We start from the raw sequence: 27,129 nt of genomic DNA on the forward strand, positions 1-27,129 counted from the left end.
CAGAATATTGGATTAAAGATTTACTGAGCATTGCCCTGCCCACTAGAGCAAGCCCCAGTTTTCTCCAAAGCTAGTCCCTCCCATCAAGAAGCTTGCACTAGCCTCTTATCCTCATCCATCTGAGGGCAGACTGAAAACCACAATCACAGAAAACGAACCAAAATAATCACATGGATCACAACCTTATGTAACTCAGTTAAACTCTGAGCCATGCCATACAGGGGCACCCAAGACAGACGGGTCATGGTGGAGAGTTCTGACAAAATGTGGTTTACTGGAGAAGGGAATAGTGAACCACTTCAGCATTCTTGCCTTGAGAACCCCATGAACATTATGAAAAGGCAAAAAGATAGGACACTGAAAAATGAGCCCCCTAGGTCAGCAGGTGTCCAATCTGCTGCTAGGAAGGAGCAGAGAAATAGCTCCAGAAAGAATGAAGAGGCTAGGCCAAAGCAGAAACAACACCTACTTGTGGGTGTGTCCAGTGGTGAAAGTAGAGTTTGATGCTGTAAAGAACAATACTACATAGGAACCTGGAATGTTAGGTTCATGAATCAAGGTAAATTGGATGTGGTCTAACAGGAGATGGCAAGAGTGAACACTGACATTTTATTAACCAGTAAACTAAAATGGATGGGAATGCGTGATTTTAATTCAGATGACCATTACATCTACTACTGTGGGCAAGAATCCCTTAGAAGAAATGGAATAGCCCTCATAGTCAACAAAACAATACAAAATGCAGTACTTGGCTGCAATCTCAAAAATGACAGAATGATCTCAGTTCATTTCCAAGACAAACCATTCAATATCACAGTATTCCAAGTTCATGCCCCAACCACTATTGCTGAAGAAGCTGAAATTGAACAGTTCTATGAAGACTTACGAGACTTTCTAGAACTAACACCCAAAAAAGATGTCCTTTCATCACAGGAGAGTCCAATGTAAAAGTATGAAGTCGAGAGATACGTGGAGTAGCAGGCAAGTTTGGCCTAGGAGTAAAAAATGAAGCAGGGCAAAGGTTAACAGAGTTTTGCCAAGAGAACGCACGGGTCATAGCAAACATCCTCTTCCAACAACACAAGAGACAACTCTACACATGGACATCACCAGATGGTCAATATAAAAATCAAACTGATTATATTCTTTGCAGTTGAATATGGAGAAGCACTATGCAGTCAGCAAAGTGGAGCTGCTTGTGGCTCAGATCATCAGCTCCTTATTGCAAAATGAAGACTTAAATTGAAGAAAGTATGGAAAACCACTAGATCATTCAGGTATGACCTAAATCAAATCCCTTATGATTATACAGTGGAAGTGACAAAGAGATTTAAGGGATTAGATCTGATAGAGTGCCTGAAGAACTATGGATGGAAGTTTGTAACACTGTACAGGAGGCAGTGACCAAAACCATCTCAAAGAAAAAGAAATGCAAGAAGGCAAAATGGTTGTCTGAGGAGGCCTTACAAAGAGCTGAGAAAAGTAGAGAAGTGAAAGGCAAAGGAGAAAATGAAAGATATACCCAACTGAATGCACAGTTCCAAAGAATAGCAAGGAGAGATAAAAAAGCCTTCTTAAGTGAATAATGCAAAGAAATAGAAGAAAACAATAGAGTGGGAAAGACTAGCGATCTCTTCAAGAAAATTAGACATACAAGGGAATATTTCATGCAAAGATGGGCACAATAAAGGACATAAATGGTATGGACCTAACAGAAGCAGAAGATATTAAGAAGAGGTGGCAAGAATACATGGAAGAACTATACAAAAAAGGTTCAAATGACCCGGATTTCCATGACGGTGTGATCACTCATCTAGAGCCAGACATCCTAGAGTGTGAAGTCAAGTAGGCCTTAGGAAGCATTACTACAAACAAACCTAGTGGAGGTGATGGAATTCCAGCTGAACTATTTCAAATCCTAAAAGATGATACTGTGAAAGTGCACTACTCAATATGCCAGCAAATTTGGAAAACTCAGTAGTGGCCACAGGACTGGAATACGTCAGTTTTCATTCCAATCCCAAAGAAAGGCAATGCCAAAGAATGCTCAAACTATCACACAATTGTACTCATCTCACACGCTAGTAAAGTAATGCTCAACATTCTCCAAGCCAGGCTTCAACAGTATGTGAACCATGAATTTCCAGATGTTCAAGCTGGATTTAGAAAAGGCAGAGGAACCAGAGATCAAACTGCAAACACAGATCACAGAAAAAGCAAAAGAATTCCAGAGAAACATCCACTTCTGCTTCATTGACTATGCTAAAGCTTTGGACTGTATAGAGCACAACAAACCAGAAAATTCTTAAAGAGATAGGAATATCAGACCATCTTACCTCCCCCTGAGAAACTTGTATGCAGGTCAAGAAGCAACAGTTAAAACCAGACATGAAACAACAGACTGGTTCCAAATTGGGAAAAGAGTACATCAAGTTGGTATACTGTCACCCTGCTTATTTAACTTCTATGCAGACTACATCATATGAAATGCCAGGCTGGAAGAAACACAAGCTGGAGTCAAGATTGCCAGAAGAAATATCAATAACCTCAGATATCCAGATGACACCACCTTTATGGCAGAAAGCGAAGAACTAAAGAGCCTCTTGATGAAAGTGAAAGAGGGGAGTGAAAAAGCTGACTTAAAACTCAACATTCAAAAAATGAAGATCATGGCATCTGGTCCCATCACTTCATGGCAAATAGATGGGAAAACAATGGAAACAGTGAGAGACTGTATTTTCTTAGACTCTAAAATCACTGTGGACAGTGACTGCAGCCATGAAATTAAAAGACATTTGCTCCTTGGAAAGAAAGCAATGACAAACCTAGACAGTATTTTAAAAAGCAGAGACATCACTTTTTCAGCAAAGGTCTGTATAGTCAAAGCTATTGTTTTTCCAGTAGTCATGTATGAATGTGAGTTGAACCATAAAGAAAGCTGAGCACTGAAGAATTGATGCCTTTGAACTATGGTGTTGGAGAAGACTCTTGAGTCCCCTGGACAGCAAGAAGATCAAATCAGTCAATCCTAAAGGAAATCAACCCTAAATATTCATTGGAAGAAATAACACTGAAGCTGAAGCTCCAATACTTTGGCCACCTGATGCGAAGAGTTGACTCACTGGAAAAGACCCTCTGCTGGGAAAGACTGAGAGCAGGAGGAGATGAGGGTGGCAGAGAATGAGATGGCTGGATGGCATCACCAACTCAATGGACATGAGTTTGAGCAAGCTCCAGGACATAATGAAGGACAGAGAAACCTGGCGTGCTGCAGTCCATGGGGTCGCAAAGAGTCAGACACTACTGAGCAATGGAACAACAAGAACAACAATTCCATTATCTAGGTGAACCACAGTTTCTTTATCCATTTGCTAGATGAATGACATTTGGGTTGTTCACATTTTGGGGCATTTATGAGCAGAGCTGCTACAAACATTCATGTAAAGGTTTCATGCGAACATAAATATTCATTCCTCTACGGTAAATAACCAGCAGTGGATTGCTAGGCCATATGATACATACAAGTTTATAAGAAAATGTATTATAACAAACAGGCAAACTATTTTCAATATTTGCATTCCCACCAGAAATGTAAAGAGTTCCAGTTTCTCAATGTCTTCACCAACACTCAGAATTGTATTATTAATTTTTGCCTTCAGATAGATAATTTCAAACTAAAACCATGCTGACATACCACTTATCTAATGGATAATGATATTGAACAAGACATCTTTTCATGTGCTTATCTGCCAGCTATATATCACTGTTAATAAAATGCCCATGCTGTTTTTTTTTTAAATTTTGATTTTAAGAACTTTTTATATATTTTGGATACAAGTCCTTTGTAAGATTTGTGATTTGTAAATATTTTCTACCAGCCTGTAGCTTGTGTTTTCATTCATTTTGATGGTGTTATTTGCAGGCCTTTTAGTGGAGTCCAATTTATCATTTATCCTTTTATGGATTGTGCTTTTGGTGTCATGTCTAAAAGCTCTTCACCTAACCTCAAGTCATGAAGAGTCTCTTCTATGGTTTATTCTAAAAATTTTTATACAGCAATATTTCTATTTAGATTTATTTTTTTCAGTTAATTTTTCTATAAGGTATGAGATTTAGGAGCAAGCTTATTTTTTTGCCTAAGGATCTCCAATTGTCCCAACATCATTTTGTTGAAAAAAAAATATTTCACCCATGAATTACTTTGAGATCTTGTCAAAAAATCATTTAGGATGTTTGTCTTCTGCCTTCTGACCACCTCGTGTTTTGCCCTGTGACCCTGCCTGGCATATGGTGACTCTCAGGATCTCCAAGAAGTAGAAGGATTGAGTTCACCTCCTGTTTCAAAAACACCAAAATCACAACTAGCTGTTCAACAACCATTGACAAAAAGTATCAAACCTACCAAAAAGTCAGTCTACACCGAACGAAGAGGCCACACTAGATGGTAGAAGGGGTGCTCTTGCAATATAATCAAACCCTATACCCCCAGGTGGGTGACCCACAAACTGAAAAATAATTATATCATAGAGGTTCTCCCACAGGGGTGAGAGTTCTGAGCCCCATATCAGGTACCCCAACCTGGGAATTTGACACTTGGGGGAGGAGTCCTCAGAGCAATTGGCTTTAAAGGTCAGCAGGTCTTAAGTGCTGTGAGATCAGAAATCAACTATAGGAAACAAACCATAAAGATAAGAGCAGAAATGAATGAAATAGAGATGGAGGAAACAAACAAACAAAAAAGGTCAGTGAAACTAAAAGTTGAATCTAACAATATCTTAAATGGATCATACACCACAATCAAGTATGATTTATCCCAGTAATGCAAGTATTCTTCAATATATGCAAATCAATCATGTGATACAACATATTAACAAAGTGAAGAATAAAAATCATAAAAAAAAAAATCATATGATGATCTCAACAGATGCAGAAAAGGCTTTTGAAATAATTCAACAAACATCAATGATAAAAACTAGAGGGAACATACAGGGAACCTACTTCAACATAGTAAAGGCCATATATGACAAGCCCAGAGAGATCACTCAGTGATGAAAAACAGAGCATTTCCTCTAAGGTCAGGAACAAGTCAAAGATTCCACCCTTGTCACTATTATTCAACACAGTTTTGGAAGTCCTAGCCATGGCAATCAGAGAAGAAAAAGAAATAAAAAGAATCCAAATTGGAAAGGAGTAAAAATTGTTTGCAGATGACATAATATTATACTTAGAAAATCCTAAAGATGCCACCATAAAACTACTAGTGCTTACCATTGAATCTGGTAAAATTGCAGGATACAAAATTAATGCACAGAAATCTCTTGCATTCCTATACACTAGCAATGAAAATTCAGAAAGAGAAATTAAAGAAGCGATCCCATTTACCACTGCAACAAAAAAGAATAAAATGCCTAGGGATAAACCTACCTAATGAGACAAAAGACCTGTACTCAGAAAACTATGTGTGTGCTTAGTCGCTCAGTCATGTCTGATTCTCTGTAACCACATGGACTGTAGCCCACCAGACTCCTCTGTCCATGGGGATTCTCCAGGCAAGAATACTGGTGTGGGTTGCCATGCCCTCCTCCAGGGGATCTTCGCCACCCAGGATCAAACCCCAGTCTCCTGCACTGCAGGTGGGTTCTTTACCATCTGAGCCACCAGGGAAGCTCAGAAAACTAGAAGATACTGATGAAAGAAATCAAAGATGGCACAGACAGATGGAGAGATATGCATGTTCTTGGATTTGAAGAATCAATATCGTGAAAATGACCCTACTACCCAAAGCAATCTATAGATTCAATACAATCCCAAATTACCAATGGCATTTTTCACAGAACTAGGCCAAAAATTTTTACAATTTGTATGGAAATATAAAAGATCCTGAATAGCCAAAGCAATCTTGAGAAAGAAAAACAAAGCTGGAGGAATCAGGCTCCCTTGACTTCAGACTATACTACAGAGCCGCAGTAATCAAGACAGTATGATACTGACACAAAAACAGACAAACAGATCAAGGGAACAGGGAGAAAGCCCAGAAATAAACTCAGGCATCTCTGATTACCTAATTTATGACAAAGGAAGCAATGGAGAAAAGACAATCTTTTCAACAATTGGTTCTCAGAAAACTAGACAGCTACATATAAAAGAACGAAATTAGAACACTCCCTAATACTATACACAATAATAAACTCAAATGGACTAAAGACCTAGATGTAAGGCTAGACACTATAGAATTCTTACAGGAAACATAGAACACTCTTTTGACATAAATCAGAGCAATATCTTTTTTGACCCACTTCCTACAATAATGAAAATCAAAACATAAATAAATGAGACCTACTTAAATTGAAACCTTTTTCACAGCAAAGGAAACAGTAAACAAGACAAAAAGACAGTTCTCAGAATGGAAGAAAATATTTGCAAATGAAGCAAATGACAAGAAATTCATCTCCAAAATATATAAATAGCTCATGTGGCTTAATACCAAGAAAAACAACTCAATAAAAAATGGGTGGAAGACCTAAACAGACATTTGTCTAAAGAAGACATACAGATGGTCAAGAAGCATATGAAAAAAATGCTCAACATCAATAATTAGTATAGAAATGAATGAGGCAGCACCTCACACCACTCAGAATGGTCATCATCAAAAAATCTGCAAGTAACAAATGCTGGAGAGGGTTTGAAGAAAAGGGAACGCTCTTGCACTGTTGGTGGGATTATAAATTGATACAGCCACTATGGAGAATACTACGGAGGTTCCCGAAAAAAACTAAAAAGAGAACTACCATATGACCCAGTAATCCCACCCCTGGGCATATACCCAAATAAAACCATAATTTAAAAAGACACTGAACCCCAATGTTCATTGCAGTACTATTTACAACAGCCAGAGAAATGGAAGCAACCTGAATGTCCCTCAACAGATAAGTGGATAAAGGAGATGTAGTACATATAGACAATGGAATGTTACTCAGCCATAAAAAGGAATGAAATTGTGCTATTTTCAGAGATGTGGATGGACCTAGAGACTGACATACAGAATGAAGTCAGAAAGAGAAAAACAAATATAGTGTATATTAATGAATATATGTATAATCTAGAAAATAGTACAGAATACAGACATAGGCATAGAGAAAAAAAGTATGGACACCAAGCAGGGAAGGTGGGGTGGAATAAATTGGGAGATTGGGATTGACATACATACACTACTAGGTAAAAACTAGACAGCTAATGAGACCCTCCAGTATAGCATAGGGGAGAAAAAATGAAGGCAGTATCTGTCTCCAGGACATATATTAAGTTAACCCTAATTTAATCAATATACAATAGGTGCAGACAAATACTGTTTGATTCAATTTATGCAAGATAACTAAAACAGTCAAATTCATAGTGTCAGAAAGTACACTGGCAAATGCCAGTGGCCGGCAAGGGAGGGAACTGGGGAGTTAGTTGTTAATGGGGGACAGAGTTTCAGTTTAGGGAGGTAAAAATTCAGGAAATAAATGATGGTTGAGAGTTGCACAACAATGTAAATGTACTTAGTGCTGCTGAACTATTTAGTTACATGTAGTTAAAATAGTTGTTTTATATTATGTGGCTCTTACAACAACAACAAAACATTTAAAAAAGGACTATAATACCCAAGGCAATTTACAGATTCAACTCAATCTCTGTGAAATTACCAATGGCATTTTTCACAGATCTAGAACAAACATTTTTTAAAATTTGTATGGAAACACAAAAGACCCCAAACAGCCAGAGCAATCCTAAGAATGAAAAACATAGCTGGAGCATTCAGGCTCCCAGACTTCAGAGTATGCTACAAAGCTACAGTCATCAAAACAGTACAGTACTGGCACAAAAACAGAAATCTGCAACAATGGAACAAGATAGAGACCCCAGAGATAAACCAATACACCTATGGTCACCTAATCTATGACAAAGGAGGCAAAAATATACAATGGGAAAAAGTCTCTTCAATAAGTGGTTCCAGGAAAACTGGACACCTATATGTAAAAGAATAAACTAGAATATTCTTTAATACCATACACAAAAATAAATTCAAAATGGATTAAAGACCTAAATGTAAGGCCTGATACTATAAAACTCTTATCAGAAAACATAAGCAGGATACTCTTTGACATAAATCACAGCAACATCTTGTATTCACTTCCTAGAGTAACAAAAAAGTTTTAAATGGAACGTAGTTAAACTTGAAAGCTTCCTCACAGCAAAGGAAAGCATAAACAAAATGAAAAGACAACTCACAGAATGAGAGAAAATATTTGCAAATGAAGCAACTGACAAGGAATTAATCTACAGAATATACAAACAGCTCATGTAGCTCAATTTTTTTAAAAAACTCAACCAAAAAATGTGCAGAAGATCTAAATTGACACTTCTCCAAAGAAGACATACCAATGACCAAAAAGCATGTGAAAAGATGCTTAACATCAATAATTATTAGAGAAATGCAAATCAAAACTACCATGAGGTATGATCTCATACCACTCAGAATGACCATCATTAAAAAGTCTACAATCAATAAATTCAGGAGAAGGTGTGGAGAAAAGTGAACCTTCCTGCAGTGTTGGTGGCAAGGTAGATTGACATAGCCACTATGGAAAAAGGTATGGAGGTTCTTGAAAAAGCTAAAAGTAGAGCTAATATATAATCCAGCAATCCCACTCCTGTATGTGGAAAATGCACAGAAAACCATAATTTGAAAAGACACATTGCAGCACTGTTTATAATAGCCAAGACAGGGAAGCAACAATAATGTTCACAGACAAATGGAAGGATAAAGAAGATGTGATATATTATACACAATGGAATATTACTCAGTCATGAAAAAGAATAAAATAATACTATTTGCAGCAACATGGATAGACCTAGAGATTGTTGTACTAAGTAGGTCAGACAGAGAAAGACATATATTACTTATAAGTGGAATCTGAAAATGGACACAAATGAACTAATTTACAAACACAGACTCACAGACTTAGAAAACTAACTTATGGCTACCAAAGGGAAAAGGTAGAGAGAGGGATAAATTAGGAGTTTGAGATTAACATATATACACATATATAACATCATACATACAAAATAGATTATCAACAAGGACCTACACTACAGTACAGGGAACTCTACTCAATACTCTATGATAACCTATATAGGAAAAGAATCTGAAAAAGAATGGATATATGTATAACTGAATTGTTTTGCTGTACGTCTGAAACTAACACTACATTGTAAATCAACTATAATATAAAATAAAAAAATAAAATCAGTTGCACATATTTATGTGGAGCTATTTCTGTACTCTCTAATCAATGCTTCACTGATCTATGTGTCTATCTTGTAATAACTGAAAGTCTTAAAATCAAGTAGTACAATCCTCCCAACTGTATTATTTTTTTTAATTATTTTACCTATTTCAATTCATCCGTTTTCCATCAAATTTAGAATAGCTGGTCTATATCTACTAAAACTTTTTGGGGATTTTGATTGATAATACATTAAACCTCCACGTTAATTGAGCAAAATTGACATATTTACTTTTTTGAGTCTTCTAACCCATAAAAACAGTCTCTCTATTCACTGGGTCTTCTTTGACTTCCTTCATCAACTTTTTATAGTTTTCCAACACACAGACTCTGTACATAATTTTTTCAGATTTATACATGAGTACTTTTTGAAAAAGTGAAAGCGTTAGTCATTCAGTTGTGCCATTTGCGTGAAAGGAGTATCCTCTGCGACCCCATGAACCCTGCCAGGCTTCTCTATCCATGGAATTCTCCAGGCAAGAGGATGGGTTGCCATTCCCTTCTCCAGGGATCTTCCTGACCCAGGGATCAAACCTGAAAGGGGCTATCTAAAAAATAATTTTTTTTCTGGCCACACCACACATCTTGCTCCATCTTAGTTCCCTGACCAAGGACTGACCTGTGCGCTTAGCAGTAAAAGAGCCAAGTTCTAACCACTGGACTGGCTTGTATTTTTTTAAATTCTTCTTCTCAATTGTACATGGTTAGTGTACAGAAATATGACTGACTTTTGTGTCTTGATCCTGCATCCTGAAAAGTTGCTTATCTTTATTAGTTCTAGAGATATTTTTTAGTGATTCCCTGGGATTTTCAACATACAAAATCATGTTGTCTGTGAAAGGAGATTCTTTGCAATCTCTACAGTTTCTTATTTTTATTTACTTTTTTCCTGATTACTAGCTAAGACTTCCAGTGTGATGCTGAATAGAGGTGACAAGTATGCACATCCTTGCCTTGTTCCTGTTATTAGGGGGAACTCATTCAGTCTTTTTACAAGTATGATGTCAGCTCTAGGCTTTTTTTTGTAGATGTCCTATATAAAGTTGAGATTTCCTTCTACTATTCTACACCCAGTTCCAATGTGTGTATTTTTTTCTACACCACCAAGTAGTTCTGACTCTAGCTGAGTGTCCTATGAGTCAACTCAAGTCTGATCTACCTGAAGACTGTCAGATGCCACAGGTTGCTCAGCCTAACAGGACTACCCTCCCACCCACCCATTTGAGATGTCAATTACAAGGTTGTCACCTTTGTTTCTGAGTGACTAGCTGTAAGTTAGAGGTTCTGACACCCTCCTCCTTGGTTTGATTAATTTGTTGGAGCAGCTCATGGAATTCAAAGAAACATTTTACTTACTAGATTACCAATTTATATATAAAAAGCTGTAACTCAGGACCAGCCAAAAGGAAGACTGCATAGGGCAAAGTATGTAGACAGGGCTGTACCCTCTCCCTGAATATCCATGTGCTCACCAAGCAGGAAGTTCTCTGAACTCTGTCCTTTGGGGTTTTTATGAAAACTTCATTACACAGGCATGATTAGTTAAATCACTGGCCATCAACAACTGAAGCCAACCTGGAGGCCCCTCTAGCCTTCCTAGAAATCTGGGGGTGGCATTGAAAGTTCCAACCTTCTAATCACATGGTTGGTTCTCCTGGCAACCAGCCCCTTTCCCTTCCCTAGGTACTTTCCACAAGTCATCTCATTAACATAACAAAAGAAACCTTCATAGCTCTCATCACAGGAAATTCCAAGGGTTTTAGCTTTGTGCCAGGAAAGAGAATGAAATGAATACATATTTTTTATTGTAATTCATCATTTCATACCTTCTATTCTTGGTTTCTTGAGAATTTTTATCAGGGACGGATGTTGAAATTTGTCAAATTCTTTTCCTGCACCTATTGATATAATCATGTGGGGTTGTTTTTTTCTTTAGACTATTAATATATAATGAGTTACATGCGTTGATTTCTGAATATTGAATCAGCTGCATTCCCAAGCTAAATAAACTGCTTTTGGTCACAGTATATTGTGCTTTTTATATATTTCTATTATTTGCTTGAGCATTTTCATATTTATATTCTTGAAAATAGTGATATGTACGTTTTTTGTGTGCTAATTTTGTCTGATTTTGGTATCAGGGCAATGTCAGACTCATAAAATGAGTTGGGAAATATTTCCTTCTCTTTATTCTCTGGAAGAGTGTGTTCAGAACTGATATTTGGTATAACTTGCCCATGAAACCATCTGGACCTGAAGATTTCTTTTTTGGAAGGATTTAAACTAAAAAATTCAATTTCTTTAATACTTACAGGTCAATACAGGTTTTCTGTTTTAGCTGAGGTTTGATAGCTTTTGGATTTTGAGAAATTAGTCCATTTCATCTAAGTTATGTGTAGTTCGTAGTGTAGGCTTAACAAAAGCCTGTGAAGTCTGTAGTAATATCCTCTTTTTCACTTATTCCTAATATTGGTAATTTGTGTCTTCTCTCCTCTGTACTATCTCAGTCCTCCTAGAGGTTTACTTTTATTGATCTCTTCAAAATATCAGTCTTTGGTTTCATTGATTTTATCTACTGTTTTTCTGTATCTATTTTATTAATTTCTGATCTTTCTATTGGACTTTCTGTTGTTATCTCACAAGTTCCTGGGATTCTGTTCACTTTATTCCAACCTTTTTTCTGAGTTTTCTGATTGGATACATTTTATTGAAGTAAGTCAAAATTCATGCTTCTGGCAATGGCTCAGCAGTCAAGAATCCGCCTGCAATGCAGGAGCCCTACAGGAGAATGTGGGTTTGATCCCTGGTCAGGAAGATCCCCTGGAGAAAGAAATGGCAACCCACTTCAGTATTTTGCCTGGAAAATTCCATGGAGAGAGGGGCCTGGTGGACTACAGCCCATGGGGTTACAAGAGAGCAACTAAACAACAACAAAAGTCAAAGTTCACCGACTTTGCTCTGTCTGCTACTGAGTCCAGCCAGTGAGTTTCTAAATTTGGTTGTTGTGATTTTCAGTTCTCAAATTTGCATTTACTTCTTCTTTATGTTTTCTACTTCTTAAGAGACTGTTTTTAGCATTTAAGAGTGTTCTTGATTGTTTGAGCGTCTGTATAATGGTTGGCTTAAAATCTCTGTGGGATAATTCTGTCGTGTGTGTTCTCTCTATTTTGGCATCTGTTGATCATCCTTTCCTGTGCAAGTTGAAATGTTTGTGGTCCTTCATGTGCTGAATAATTTTGGTTGTATCATGACATTATAAGAATTATGTTACAAGATTCTGGATCTTGTTTAAATCCACAGAGAATGTCGATATCTTTGTTTTAGCAGGCAATGGGCCTGGTGGGGTTCGGAGTGAAAAAGCATGCCTTCAACCTGGAGGCATGTTTCCAATGTCAGATTGAGGCAGGAAGTAGATGTGCCCATCCCCACTGGGTGAGCAATTGGAGTTCATTCCCTATGGAAACTCCAAAATATCAACAGAAAGACAATCGAAAGAGAGGCAAGGCCCTGCCCTGATAAGAGACCACATATTCCTCATTCTCTAAGTCAGGGAGACCTTCCTGACTAGAAAGCTCCTTGGAGGTCAAAAAAGCATACCCACAGGCCTTTGCACTGGAATTCTTCTTGGCTTAGAGATGCACGAGCACACGTGGGAGGATCCTGTGATGTACCAAATATGGACTAAGAATTGGGCAATTCAAAATGACTGGCTAGAGAAAACCCAGAAGAAATGCCCACATAAGTGATTTAGACTACCATGAGGGTACAACTGTCTGAGTCTGCCCAGGTGGCTATCCACATGTACTGTACTCTTTTTTTCCTCCTGATAAACACTTTACTTGTTTCACTAATTTTCATCTTTGTGGGAATTCTCTTCTGCAAAGCCAAAGGGCCAGGGCCTTGTCATCGGCCAGTGGTCTAGTGGCTAGGACTCAGCACTCTCACCACTGCAACCCAACTTCAGTCTCTGGCCAGGAACCAAAACCCTGCTTCAAGCTGCTGCAGGCTGAGGCCACCTGAGATCACATTTGGTGCTGAAACCTGGGAGGTCAAGGTGAACCATGGACTTCGCCCAGCTGCAGCTTGAGGCCTCTGACTTTCACTTTTGCTTTCTTTCTCTTGCTTTCTACTTTGCTTTCTTTTCAGGACCCACAGGGCATAACCTCTGTCTGTCCACAACCTTATGGCTCCCCCTAACACTGGGGGTGCCAGGGCATTCCCCTAGGTTGTGCAGATTCAAATAAGGTTTGGGTGACAACTGATGTGGTCATTTGGGACATGTGGAAACATGATTTCCAACTGTGAAGGAGCCCACGGGGTCTGTCTCACTGTCCCATATAGAACCCTCCACTATGCTTTTCTTTCTCACCTTACTTGCACAACAAGGTCTCTTTCTCACTTCCTATCTCCGTGCCCTTTTAGGGAAGGATTTCCTGGACACGTTTCCCAAACTGTGTCTCTACCACTGTCAAACTCTGTGTTGCCTGTGTCAGACAAAATCATCAGACGATTCCCAATTCTTTGTTGCCAGACAGATAGGGCAAAGGCTTTAGTGTTCTTCTGCTCTCTAGTCTCTCATCTCCCTCAATGCCTAGAAATCTATCATGAGAATTTCTCTGCCTGCTGGTTCTCAAGCCTTGAACCCCTCGCTGTCTTTCATAGCACCCAACACCAATTTCGGAGAAGGCAATGGCAACCCACTCCAGTACTCTTGCCTAGCAAATCCCATGGACGGAGGAGCCTGGTAGGATACAGTCCATGGGGTTGCTAAGAGTCAGACACAACTGAGCGACTTCACTTTCACTTTTCACTTTCATGCATTGGAGAAGGAATTGGCAACCCACTCCAGTGTTCTTGCCTGGAGAATCCCAGGGACAGGAAAGCCTGGTGGGCTGCCATCTCTGGGGTCACAGAGAGTCGGACACGACTGAAGTGACTTAGCAGCAGCAGCAGCAACACCAATTTAGGTTCCAAGGGTTCCTCTTTGAATCTGTTGAACCCCCTCCACTCCAGGCCTTGGCAGCCTACACACTGCTACAGACAGCCTATTGAGCTAGCCGCAACCCAGAAACTCAAAATTATAAACTTTATAGATGCTCAGTCATGATAAATATACCCAAGAGAGTAGAAATTAAAAGATGCTTGCTCCTTGGAAGAAAAGCTATGACCAACTGAGACAGCATATTAAAAAGCCGAGACATTACTTGGCCAACAAAGGTCCGTCTAGTCAGAGCTATGGTTTTTTCCAGTGGTCATGTATGGATGTGAGAGTTGGACTATAAGGAAAGCTGAGCGCCAAAGAACTGACGCTTTTGAACTGTGGTGTTGGAGAAGACTCTTGAGAGTCCCTTGGACTGCAAGGAGATCAAACCAGTCAAACCTAGGGGAAATCAGTTCTGAATATTCATTGGAAGGACTGATGCTGAAGCTGAAACTCCAATACTTGGCTACCTGATGCAAAGAACTGACTCATTGGAAAAGACCCTGATGCTGGTAAAGACTGAAGGCAGGAGGAGAAGGGGACGACAGAGAATGAGATGGTTGGATGGCATTACCAACTCAATGGACATGAGTTTGAGCAAACTCTGGAAGTTGATGAAGGACAGGGAAGCCTGGCGTGCTGCTGTCCATGGGGTCGCAAAGAGTCGAGCACGACTGAGTGACTGAACTGAACTGAAATAAGGAAGACTTATCATAGTACATAAGCCCTATAGACAAGGGATCCCTCCTAAGGAAAGTCCTGGCAACCAACTGGTCTGCCACTGGTTTAAATATCCTCTCTTGGGCACGTGGGGAGACACCCTGCACAAGGTACCAAGAAAGACCAGAGACACCTGGTCAGGAATCAATGGAAAGTAGAGGACGCTTGAAACTGTATCAGGTTCAAAGGAAAACTGGGGAACGCCCTGAACCCCTTCAGGTTAAAGCCTCCTGGTAAATGTTTCTGGGATGTCAGATTACATTTCTAATAGAACCGTCTTATTCTTGGTTGTAGGTTACTCAACTTTGGAGGGTACCCCTCCAAGCCAGAAGAAACACCTCTGAAGTGTATCCTTAAGAACTGGGAATATTTTAAATAGAAGCGCTAACAAAGGAAAAACTTGAGTGCTATTGTATTTGGTTGGGGAATGGAGAAAAATAGCCTGAAAATGGTCTTTAAATTATAATACCCTTCTGCAATTGGATCATTATTGCCATGGGATGAGAAAGTGGACTGAGGTTCCCTCTATTCAGGTTTTCATGGTCATTTACCCAAATCTCACCCTACGTGGCTCTTGTAATTCAAAACCTAGGGAACCAGAAAACTCTCCCAACATTTTAGGTGATCCCCTTCTAAGCTTTCCCATCTCTCAGGGGGAAACCTAGCCCCCCCTACTCCTGACAGTATCCCTACTTCTTCCAGTCCCACTGATCTGTCCCAAACTCCACTTCCCTATGTCCTTCCTTACTCTCCATTATCCAAAGAGAGACTAGTCCCTCTAGGGTAACTCACAGTGGAGCTTCCTATAACCCAGGATCAGCAAAATTAGGCCTTCTCAGGGAAGTGGCAAAGGTGAAGGGAACAATCGGAGTACACAATGCCCTTCTCTTTAACTGACTTAGTGCAATGTAAACAGAAACTGGGCCAATTTTCCAAAAACCCTAGTTTGTTGAAGAGTTTCATGCCCTCACTCTGGTCTATGATTTAACTGGAAGGATGTCCTAATAGTGCTACCTACTTGTACTTTTGAGAAAAACACAAAATTTCAACAGCAGCCCGGGGGCACGCTGACCAGCTTGCTAGAGACCAGCCCAAACATTATGCTATGAGTGGAGACGCAGTCCCAATTCAGGAATCCTCTTAGCATATTAATTTCTGGGTGGGAACAGAAGTCAGGAAACCCATGATCCAATATGTATTAGAAGGGATGAGAAAGTGTATCAAAAAGCCAGTTAACTATGAAAGGTTAAAGGAGTGACCCAAGAAGGAAAAGAAAATCCAGTCTTCTTCCACAGGCAGCATGTAGAGGGTTTTAGGATGTATACCAACATAGATCCCTCCACTTGTGAAGGTCAGTCACTGTCAGGACAGCACTTTATTAGCCTGTCTACCCCTGATATTAGGAAGAAACCTCAAAAGTTACAATTACAAACCCCCATGCCTCAACTCCTGAGCTGGATGTGACCTCTCGGGTATTTGGGCTTCCCAGGTGACACAGTGGTAAAGAATTCACCTGCCAATGCAGGAGACATAAGAGGCGTGGGTTTGATCCCTGTGTTGGGAAGATCCCCTGGAGGAGGAAATGGCAACCCACTCCACTCCAGAATTCTTGCTTGGAAAATTCCACGGACAGAAGAGCCTGGTGGGCTACAGTCATTCGGTCACAAAGAGTCAGACACAACTGAGTGAAATGAAATAGGATACTCTTTGGACTATTTAATAATGGAGGTCAAGCTGAGGAGGAAGAAAGAAACCAACATGAGAAAAGACAGGCCAGGGCCCATACAAAACTGATAACCATTTCTGTCAGCCTTGCTTTTCGACCTCAAGACAACCCAAGAGGGCCAAGACAGTTCAACTTTCTGTCTGGAGGTAAGGCCAACAAGGAGGAATGCTACAAATGCAAGTCAACTGGCCACTGGGACCAAAACTGCCAGAAAAAGGTCCCAGGGCCATGCCCAGCCTGCAAACAAACAGGTCATTAGAAGAGGGACTGTCCCAAAGGGAAAGGGGGGGCTCCCGCTCCCAAGATGCCATGACGGATGACAGAGGCAGTGGAGGGACCCTGGCAGTTCCCTCCAATGAGAAGTCTATCTCTATCAAGGAGCTCTGGGTGGTCCTTGACATGACAGGTAAGAAAATAAGTTTTTTAATTGATAGGGGAGCCACTTATCCTGTCCTGATCTCTCATGCTGGGCCTCTCTCCTCCAAAAGCTGTACTGTGACTGGTGTTGATGGAACGCCTCACACCCATTTCTTTACTGGGGCTCTCACTTGCCAATTTGACCAGCGGTTGACTTCACATGCCTTTTTAGTTGTACCTGAGTGTCCCACCCCACCACCTTCTGAGCTCCCTCAGGGCCATACTCCAGTTAAGAGGCCCTGAGTAGCCCCTTATCTTGACTCTAAGACCAGCTGGAATATTAAGGTCCTGTTCCCAGCCATATTCTACAGGCAGTGGACTCTTCAGTATGTGACAAAGGAATCTCTATGACAATTAGCCTTAGACCAGAAGCTGCTTACCCTAACAAGAGATAATATCCCATAAAGTTGGAAGCAAAAAAGGATTTACAACCCCTCATAGATAAATTCTTAAGACATGCCTCTCGGTACCCTACCAGTCTCCATGCAACACTCCTATTCTGCCAATTATTAGGCCAAATGGGGGATATAGTATGGTACAAGGCCTTAGAGCTGTAAATGACAGTGGTCCCTATATATCCCCTCGTGGCCAATCCTTATAACAATATTAATCAAAATTTCTGAGAACACTAAATTGTTTACTGTGCTCAACCTCAAGGATGCTTTCTTTTGCATCCACTTCGTCCCTCATCACAGTATCTGTTTGCCTTTGAGTGGACTCAAGCCAAATGCAATAATACACCTGAACTGTATTGCCTCAGGGGTTTTAGGTCAGCCCACACTTGTTTACCCAGGCCCTAGGAAAGGAACTCAGAGAAGGCGATGGCACCCCGCTACAGTACACTTGCTTGGAAAATCCCATGGACAGAGGAGCCTGGTAGGCTGCAGTCCATGGGTTCACGAAAAGTCGGACACGACTGAGCGACTTCACTTTCACTTTCATGCATTGGAGAAGGAAATGGCAACCCACTCCAGTGTTCTTGCCTACAGAATCCCAGGGACGGGGGAGCCTGGTGGGCTGCCATCTATGGGGTCTCACCGAGTTGGACATGACTGAAGCAACTTAGCAGCAGCAGGAAAGGAACTAAAGGAAATACACCTAAAAGAAGGTGCCATTCTACTGTATGTAGACAATATATTAATATGCAGTCCCTCTATGGAGGACTCAGATCAAAATACCACTGAAGTCCTTATTTCCTTGAGGCCCATGGTTAGCATCTCAGTCTCTAAGACAAAGGTACAAATCTCAAAGCAACAAGTTAAATATCTGGGATATATTATAAATCTCCGAAGTAGACAGTTAACTCAAGATAGAAAAACAAGCTATATTAGGCCTAAGCATTCCAAATACAAAGAAACATATCCACATCTTTTGGAATATGGCAGGATTTTGTAGAATTTGGATTCCAGGATTTGGGCTAATGGCTAAGCCCCTATATAAAGCCACTAAAGCTTTAGATACAGAACCATTACTTTGGAACAGGTAATAGGAAAAGGCAAAAACCATTCATCTTGTCTGTGGCTGAAAAGCAGAAGACAGCTTTTGGGGGTCCTTATACAGAAGCTCAGGGAAGTTCCTCAGCCTATAGGCCACGTTCCCAAGTAACTAGACTCTGTGGCCCTAGGTTGGCTTGGCTGCCTCCAGGCAGGAGCTGTCACCACTTTATTAGTGGAAGAAGCTAACAAGCTCACCTTTGGACAGCCACAGGAAGTGCAGACCTTTCATCAAGTACAAGGGATTCTAGAGATAAAAGGCCACCATTAAACTTCCTTGGTACTCCAGTGGTTAAGAATCTGCCTGCCAAAGCAGGGGACACAGCTTTGATCCCTAGTCCAGGAAGATCCTACATGCCTCGGAGCAACTAAGCCCATGCACTGCAACAAGAGAAGCCACCTCAAACAGAAGCGGGCATGCTGCAACTAGAGAGTCGCCATCCCCATGCTGTCTGCAACTAGAGAAAGCCCATGCATAGCAATGAAGACCCAGTGCAGCCAAAAATAAAGAAATACTTTTTAAAACGTTGTCATTAAATTTACAAAAAAAAAAAAAAAAAAAAAAAGGTGATCACCACTGGCTAACTGGAGGCCGCCTCATTAAGTCCCAGGCTCTGCTCCTCGACTCCCCAGAGCTAACCCTCAAAACTTGCCACACTCTTGATCCTACTACATTAATGCCCACCAAAAGCCCATTGCTAACACCTTCTTGCCTTGAAACTCTTGACCAGATCTATGCCTGTAGGTCTGACCTAACAGACTTGTTGTTGTTTAGTTGCTAAGTCATGTCTGACTCTTTGTGACCCCATGGACTGTAGCCCACCAGACTCCTCTGTCCGTGGGATTCTCCAGGCAAGAATACTATAGTGGGTAGCCATTTCCTTCTCCAGGGGATCTTCCTGACCAAGGGATTGAACCCATATCTCCTGCATTGGCAAGCAGATTCTTCACCACTGAGCCACCAGGGAAGACTTGACTTAACAGACTAGGGCATAGAAAACCCCGAGGAAGAATTGTTCACTGATGGCAGTAGTTTCATTAAAGATGGAGTCAGGAGGGCAGGGTACACTACTGTGATCACTCACAGCATCACAGAAGAAAAACCTTGTCACCTAACACTTCAGCCCAAAAGGCTGAATCGATAGCTCTAGCCCAAGCCTCAACCCCAGGGGAAGGAAAGATTGTAAATATACACACAGACTCAAAATATGCCTTACTTGTCTTATATGCCCACGCATCTGTCTGGAGAAAGAGAGGATTTCTAAATGCAAGAAATTTCCCTATAAAATATGCGGCTAACAGTTTATATCTCATAGAAGTGGTTCAAAAACCAAAACAGATAGCAGTCATCCACTGCCACGGGCACCTAAAGGGAACTTCTCTAATGTCCCAAAAAAACAACAGGGCAGATCAGGAAACAAAGAAAGCAGCCCTGATGTCCCTAACTGTAATGGCTTTAATCCCATCCCTTATCCCTTGTAACATTATATCCAGGTATTCGACTTCCGAAGACACCTGGGCACGAGACAGAGGGGGAACTAAGGGGACAGACAGATGGCTGGGCCATATAGATCGGAAAGTGCTCATACCTCCCTCTGACCAATGAGAAATTATTAAAGGGCTACATGATTCTCTCCATATGCAGAGAGAAGCAATGTCTACATTTGTTTTCTGACTTTTTACAGGGAAAGGGCACCCAGAGACAATTAAGAGTGTTACTCAAGCATGTGCCTTTGCACCACCCATAAGCCAGGAGGCAACCCCAAGACTCCCCTTCTTGTTAGCCCAGTACAGTGACATGGGAGACCTATCCCATAAGGATAAGGAAGATGACTGGCAAATAGATTTCGCTCAGATGCCCTTCTTCCAGCGCTTCAAATATTCGATTGGCAAAAAAAATTGTTCAGATTTTTTCCTAAGTTGTTATAGAAAAACCTAAATGAACTTTTTGGCCAGCCCAATACTTACTAGGCTTTAAGTATTTTCATTGGACAGACAGAAGCCTCCCTCACTAGAACTGAGAAGGCAACTGAAATGGCTAAGGTGCTTCTAAAAGAAATTATTCCTAGATTCAGATTGCCTCATCACCTTCAGAATGATAATGGACCTTCATTTGTAGCAAAGATGACCCAGTTTTCTCGGGCTTTAGGAACTAAAAACCATCTCCAGTGGGAGGGAGGTTTAAGAGGGAGGGGACACATGTATACCTATGGCTGATTCATGTTGTTTGACAGAAAACAACAAAATTCTGTAAGGCAATTATCCTTCGATCTCCATTCATTCTGAAGACCTCAGGAAAAGTGGAATGGACTAATGATACTCTAAAGAAAACCTTGGGCAAACTCTGTCAGGAAACATCAGAGTTGTGGTATTACCTGCTGCCGATTGTCCTTTTAAGGGTCAGGGCAGCCTGTAAAACAACCACTAAGTTAATAAGCCCTTTTGAAATAACATATAGAAGACCATTCCTTACTCTGGACATGCTAACTGATCCAGAAACCCAGGCTCATCTTAAATACATTATAAACCTAGGCCAGGTCCAGAGGGCTACATAAGAATATGGCAACAGCTTGGGCTGGCGGACCTCGAGGAGTGCAGATGGGGGCCGCATCGCACCAGGAGATGGCGGCAGCGGTGGCCGTGAGCGGCGCCACGCGGAGCCTGCGGGCTGAGCTGAAGCAGCGTCTGCAGGGGCTGAGGAGCGGCTGCGCCAGTCCCACCTCTTGGCCCAGAAAGTGTTTACTCATAGTGAATGTCAAAAGTCCAAAAGAGTGTCCATCTTTCTGAGCATGCCAGATGAAATTGAGACAGAGGAGATCATCAAGGACATTTTCCGACAAGGCAAAACCTGCTTTATCCCGCGGTACCAATTGCAGAGCAATCACATAGATATGGTGAAGTTAGCATCACCAGAGGAAATCGCTTCACTGCCCAGAACTTCCTGGAACATTCAGCAGCCCAGTGAGGATGAGGTTCTGGAGGAGGCCTTGTCAACAGGGGGACTTGACCTCATTTTCGTGCCGGGTCTCGGGTTCGACAAACAGAGCAACCGTTTGGGATGGGGCAAGGCCTACTATGTCAGTCTACCTGAAGCGCTGTCTGCAGTCCCAGGACGTGAAACCCTACACCCTGGCCTTGGCTTTCAAAGAGCAGATCTGCCTCCAGGTCCTGGTGGATGAGAACGATGTGAAGGTAGACGAAGTGCTTTACAAAGACTCATGAGCACCTTTGGCTCTGACGACTGCAGCTGAATAATCAAGGTTTTGTGCCAGAAAAAAGTCAAATATATGTATTTTCTCTTTGTCAGAAATTAGTGGAAATTGCACACCAATGTGAATATGGGCTACATTGTTTTTAACGTAAGATACACCTAACACGAAACCAATTTTAAAAATCAATAGCCGTGTGTCTAATAGAACATTGATTAAAACAGAGGCTATCACCGTGTGATTTTCAATTTAACTTTCTGGCCTTAATGTCCCAGGTTGGTCTGTCTGCTTGGTGGTGTTGGTGGTGGTTTAGTTGCTCAGTCAAGCCTGACTCTTGGCGACCCCATGGACTATAGCCCGCCATGCTCCTCTGTCTATGGGATTCTCCAGGCAAGAATACTGGGGTGGATTGCCGTTACCTCCTCTTGACCCAGGGACTGGACCCAGGTCTCTCAAATCGCAGGCAGATTTTTTACCACTTGAGCCGTTAGGGAATCCCTGGTTCTGCTTTGAAGTGTAAGTTGAACATTTATGAGATGCTGTGCTCCAACTCAGAGTGTGAAGGGAAAGGAAATTTTATGGGGAATGGACACTGTCATGAAGTCCTGTCAGGGGTCTGGGTCAGTCTGGCAGGCACACAGAGACCCAGCAATTACTAAGTGACTTGGAGTTTGCTTTGTATTCAAAGTTCCCCAAGAATATTCTCCCCTTGCATCATGGCTTCACTTACTCAACTGGAAATTATGTCTGACGCTTTCTAACATTTGATGGACAACAGACTGAAACCTTTTATGATTTAAATATTTAAATCTGGCTAATGTGTTCCCATCTATGCTGTTCTGGGTGTCAGTCACTGATGAGTTTAAGATCTGGTATCTTAAAAGGATGCATTTTAATCAGTTCTAATGAGATGGATGAAACTAGAGCCTATTATACAGAGTGAAGTAAGTCAGAAAGAAAAACACCAATATAGTATAATAACACATATAGATGGAATTTAGAAAGATGGTAACGATGACCCTATATGCGAGACAGCAAAAGAGACACAGATATAAAGAACAGACTTTTGGACTCCGTGGGAGAAGGTGAGGGTGGAATGATTTGAGAGAATAGCATTGAAACATGTATATTACCATATGTAAAATAGATGACCAGTCCAAGTTTGATGCATGAAGCAGGGCACCCGGAGCGGGTGCTCTTGGACAACTCGGAGGGATGGGGTGGGGAGGGAGGTGGGAGCAGGGTTCAGGATGGAGGACACATGTACACCCATGGCTGATACATGTCAATGTATGGCAAAAACTGCCACAATATTATAAAGTAATTGCCTCCAATTAAAATAAATAAGTAAATAAATAAAAAAAAGAATATAGCAACAGAGCACAGCCCTCTCCAGATGACAGTCCCAGTCACTCTGGTGTAAAGTGAGTGACTCACTCACTTTTAAAAACCTGGAAAAATGAGTCACCTGGCAACCAGCTACTCCCAAAATGGAAGAGTCCTTATTGTGAGAAGTTGTGCTGAGCACCCTTACAGCAGTTGAACTCCAGGGAATCACCAGCTGGGTTCAACTGTCCAGGATTAAACCTGTCTCCACTGATATGTTACAGAAACCTGAAGACCCACTTTCTAACCATCCCTATGAATTTGCCCCTCCCTCCGAGTCTCCGTGGGATCTAGAGGACACAGGACAGCCTGAAAATTCCAGGTGGATGAGTGGGCCTCGCCATGAACTGAAGCTCTTCCTCAGAAAGAACAAAAAGACTTCTTAGACCCTAGGCTAAGTACCCACAGTCACTTGTCTTCCTTTCTGCCTCCCAGTACTCCAATCCACTTAAAGAATAACTGATATGCTCTGGTAAATTTAGATAACTATTGTCTTCTTTGCTCTCAGAATTTACTAAACTTCTCTGCCCATGCTGAGTGATTCAAATATGACCCTATTATGAAGTTACTAATTGCCTTAGCTTTTCTACACTTCTTTCCCTTATCCACAGGATGGATAGACAACTCCCTGGTTCGCATTGCCCAGACTCCTGTGTCCTCCACTCAGAATGCTGGATCCATCATAGACCACAGTGACCCACTTGTCCATTCTGTAAGGAATTTTAGCCAAGTTCCTGGGGGAAAATGGTCTTCTACCAGAGACTCAAGGTTCAGAACAGTAATGTACAGAGTTGGATTTTTTTTAAATTTTCCTATTGAAGAAAATTCAAATGTCTCTTGCCTAACCCTCCCCTTAGCAACAGAAGAATATTAAATCAAACTGGGAGGATGAAGAACTGGCATTAACGTACCCCAGCACTTTATAATGGCATGTCCCCCCTTCTGCAAGCCAGAACTCCAAATACCTATTTGTGCTCAAACTGAAGCTCACTACCTGATGGAAGAAGGATCCACGTAAGAGAAGCAGATACCAGGATGGAAGCGAATGGAAGGACTTGAGCTTGTAGCTGGAGAATATTTCCATAACAACAAAACTGGTTGGCTAGGCTTTAAAACCTTGGGCACGTTAGTCAATTGTGCCCTGTCAGGTTACATTTTCATCTGTCAGGTAGATAAAAAACCAGGAGCCACTAACTGCCTACCCAAAAACTCCATGCCCACACAGTGCATGCTGGGAACCCTGATTACTCCTTTCTCAATCCACTCCTTAAATGAATCCAAGCACTGAGCAAGTTCATTAAAACTGTACACTCAATTAACTCAAGATTTACCTGGTGGCATCCCAGACAGAGATGCCTATTTCTTTGGGTACGCCTTGTTACCATGGTGGGGAGCAGCTGCCCACCAATATGTCAATGAAACTTGTCTGGGATGCCACCAGTACTGCTAACTCTCTTACTAATTTACCAAGGTCTCTAGATTCACTGGCCAAGTTGGGTGTGTGACAACCAACTGGCCCTGGATTATCTGTTGGTAAAACAAAAAGGGGTATGTGCAGTCACCAATACTTTTTATTTAGCTGCGCTGGGTCTTGGTTACAGCATTCAAGATCTTTGTTGACTGCTCTGGGTCTTAGTTGTGGCATGTGGTATCTTTAGTTGCAACATGTGGGATCTAGTTCCCTTACCAGGGATCAAACCCAGGCCCCATGCATTGCGAGCACAGAGTCTTAACCACTGGACCACCAGGGAAGTCCCAACTTGTTGCATGTACATTACCACCTCTTGCCAGGTAGGCAGTGAGAAAACTTGACAACAAGCCACCTTGAATCAGCAGACAATTAGCCACCAATCCTTGATATTTGGTTTGGGCAGGGAAATTGAAAACCGGTTCTCTAACTTGTTCTCCTGGATCCCACAAGGTATTAAAAACTTTCTGACAGGAGGTTTCCATTTTCTTACAACCATCTTCATTTCAGCCATACTGATTTATGTTATATTTCACCTAATGCTTTGTTGTCTTCTATACTGTTGCAAACCTAAGACCTTTCAGTCCAAGGAGGAGGCCTGGGACCAAAAGGTTCAAACTCCATTTTAGGAAAAGAGAAATATACTAAATTTTAAGCCTGAGATTAACAAAAATGTGCTGACCTTGTATTATCGCACCTCATCTTCCCAATAAAGATTTCTTAGCGTCTACATATCTCAGGAGGAATTTGAGGCAGGAGATAGATGGGCCCTACCACCCGCACCCCCTCCAACCAGGGTAAGCAATTTGAGTTGGTTACCTGCATACAGAAATTGCAAAATATCAATATCAGGACAATCGAGAGAGAAGACTGGGCCCTGCCCAGATAAGAGACCACATTTTCCTCGTTTATTGATGTCAAAGAGACCTTCCAGACTAGAAAGCTCCTCAGAAGTCAAAAGGGGAGTGATGCTAAGCCACCCATAGTCCTCTTTGGTGGAATGCATCTTGGCTAAGAGGGTGTGTACACACTTGGGAGGATCTTGAGATTTTAAATACAGACTCAGAATGAGGTAAATCAAAATGAAAACCCAGAAGAAATGCCTTATATAAGTGATTTAAAACTATCACCAGGGCATAAGTCTCACTGAATCTGCCCATGTGTCTATACATACGTACGATACACTTTTCCTCCTAATAAACACCTCATTTGTATCACTACTTTTATCTTTGTGGGAATTTTTTCTCTGCAAAGTCAAAGGGCCAGGGCCTTGTCACTGGCCACTGGTCTAGTAGCTAGAATTCAGCACTCTTGCTGCCATGACCTGACTTCAATCTCTAGCCGAGAATTGAAACACTGCTTCAAGCTGCTGCAGGCCAAGGCCACTTAAGATCAGTGATGGGTTGCATGCTTAGTCCATCTTACTCAGAAACTCAAAACCAGGTTTAGGAAGTTATCCTAGGGAAATAATGAAAGATATATGCTAAGAATGTATACTCAAGGATTTTCATCACAGCAGTGCTTACAATAGCTATATACTCTGTTGATCTTTGCATGCAACAGAATCTCATTGTTTTAACTTAAATCTGACTGATTTAATCAGAAAACACATTTTTAAAGGGATATTTAGTGCCTTTAAAAAATGCCAAGGAGGACGAGAAACTAGCCTAAGAGGGTGTAGAGTACAAAACAATGACCAAATTCAAGCCAGTGATGACTGGCTCCTAGCACTATTGTACACTAGTCCTAATCACTACCAATCATATTGTTTCCATTAATACTCCCAGAAACCTGATCTTTCTTCCTCTGCCACAATCACCAAGGACAATTTGATAGGGACAGAATGAAGGGAAAAAATAGGTGGTTAAATAATCTCACTAGGGCATTGTAAGTAAAAAAAAAATATGGGAGACCGTCTGTAAGTTAATGATTACTCAAGAGAGCAGGTTTGCTTAACCACAAAACCATGTAATAGAAGTACAAGACATGCCCCAAAACAATAAAACAATGGTAGCATGAGACTCACATCTGGCCCAGTGAGCTTAGTAAGTTACTGATCCCTAGGACATACCCTCTGCACACATTAAAAAGTTATTTGTGGACCTAGCTTGACCATGCAGGGACAAGAAAACTCCCCTGCTCAACCTAGAGGAGGAGCTGATGATGAAAACATGACATCTACTCAAGAAAGACAAAGAAGGTCTTCTCCCCCTACCCACTTTGCCCTTGATTAAAAAATTGTAGCCCACTAAGTTCTCAGGGCACAGTATTTCTCACCTACCTTCCTGTAGCCTCACAAGCATCCTATTCTAATGAATCACTTCTTACCTCCCACTTTGCTGTCACTGAATTCTTATTTGCACTGAGACATAAAGAACTATAGTCCGGGAACTCTTCAGA

At 41.3% G+C, this 27,129-nt stretch overlaps 1 protein-coding gene and 1 pseudogene across 13 annotated transcripts in view; one reads left to right on the forward strand and one right to left on the reverse strand.

Annotated features, from left to right (window-relative positions):
* Positions 1–27,129, reverse strand: part of LOC123465257 — a 207,168-nt gene that overhangs the window by 53,959 nt on the left and 126,080 nt on the right. For 2 of the 13 annotated variants that reach the window (XM_045163924.1, XR_006640431.1), the window contains one exon: positions 818–992. The exons of 10 other annotated variants lie outside the window; for them this stretch is intronic. In XM_045163924.1, the coding sequence (XP_045019859.1) occupies positions 842–992 (151 nt within the window). In that variant the 3' untranslated portion in view covers positions 818–841. Of the gene's footprint in view, positions 1–817; positions 993–25,721; positions 26,188–27,129 lie in introns of those variants that run through there. One more of the 13 variants, XM_045163925.1, reaches the window with a different exon arrangement.
* LOC102403521 lies at positions 21,289–22,030 on the forward strand (annotated as a pseudogene).

This window comes from Bubalus bubalis, chromosome 21 (assembly GCF_019923935.1).
Source record: "Bubalus bubalis isolate 160015118507 breed Murrah chromosome 21, NDDB_SH_1, whole genome shotgun sequence".
Taxonomy (NCBI): domain Eukaryota; kingdom Metazoa; phylum Chordata; class Mammalia; order Artiodactyla; family Bovidae; genus Bubalus; species Bubalus bubalis.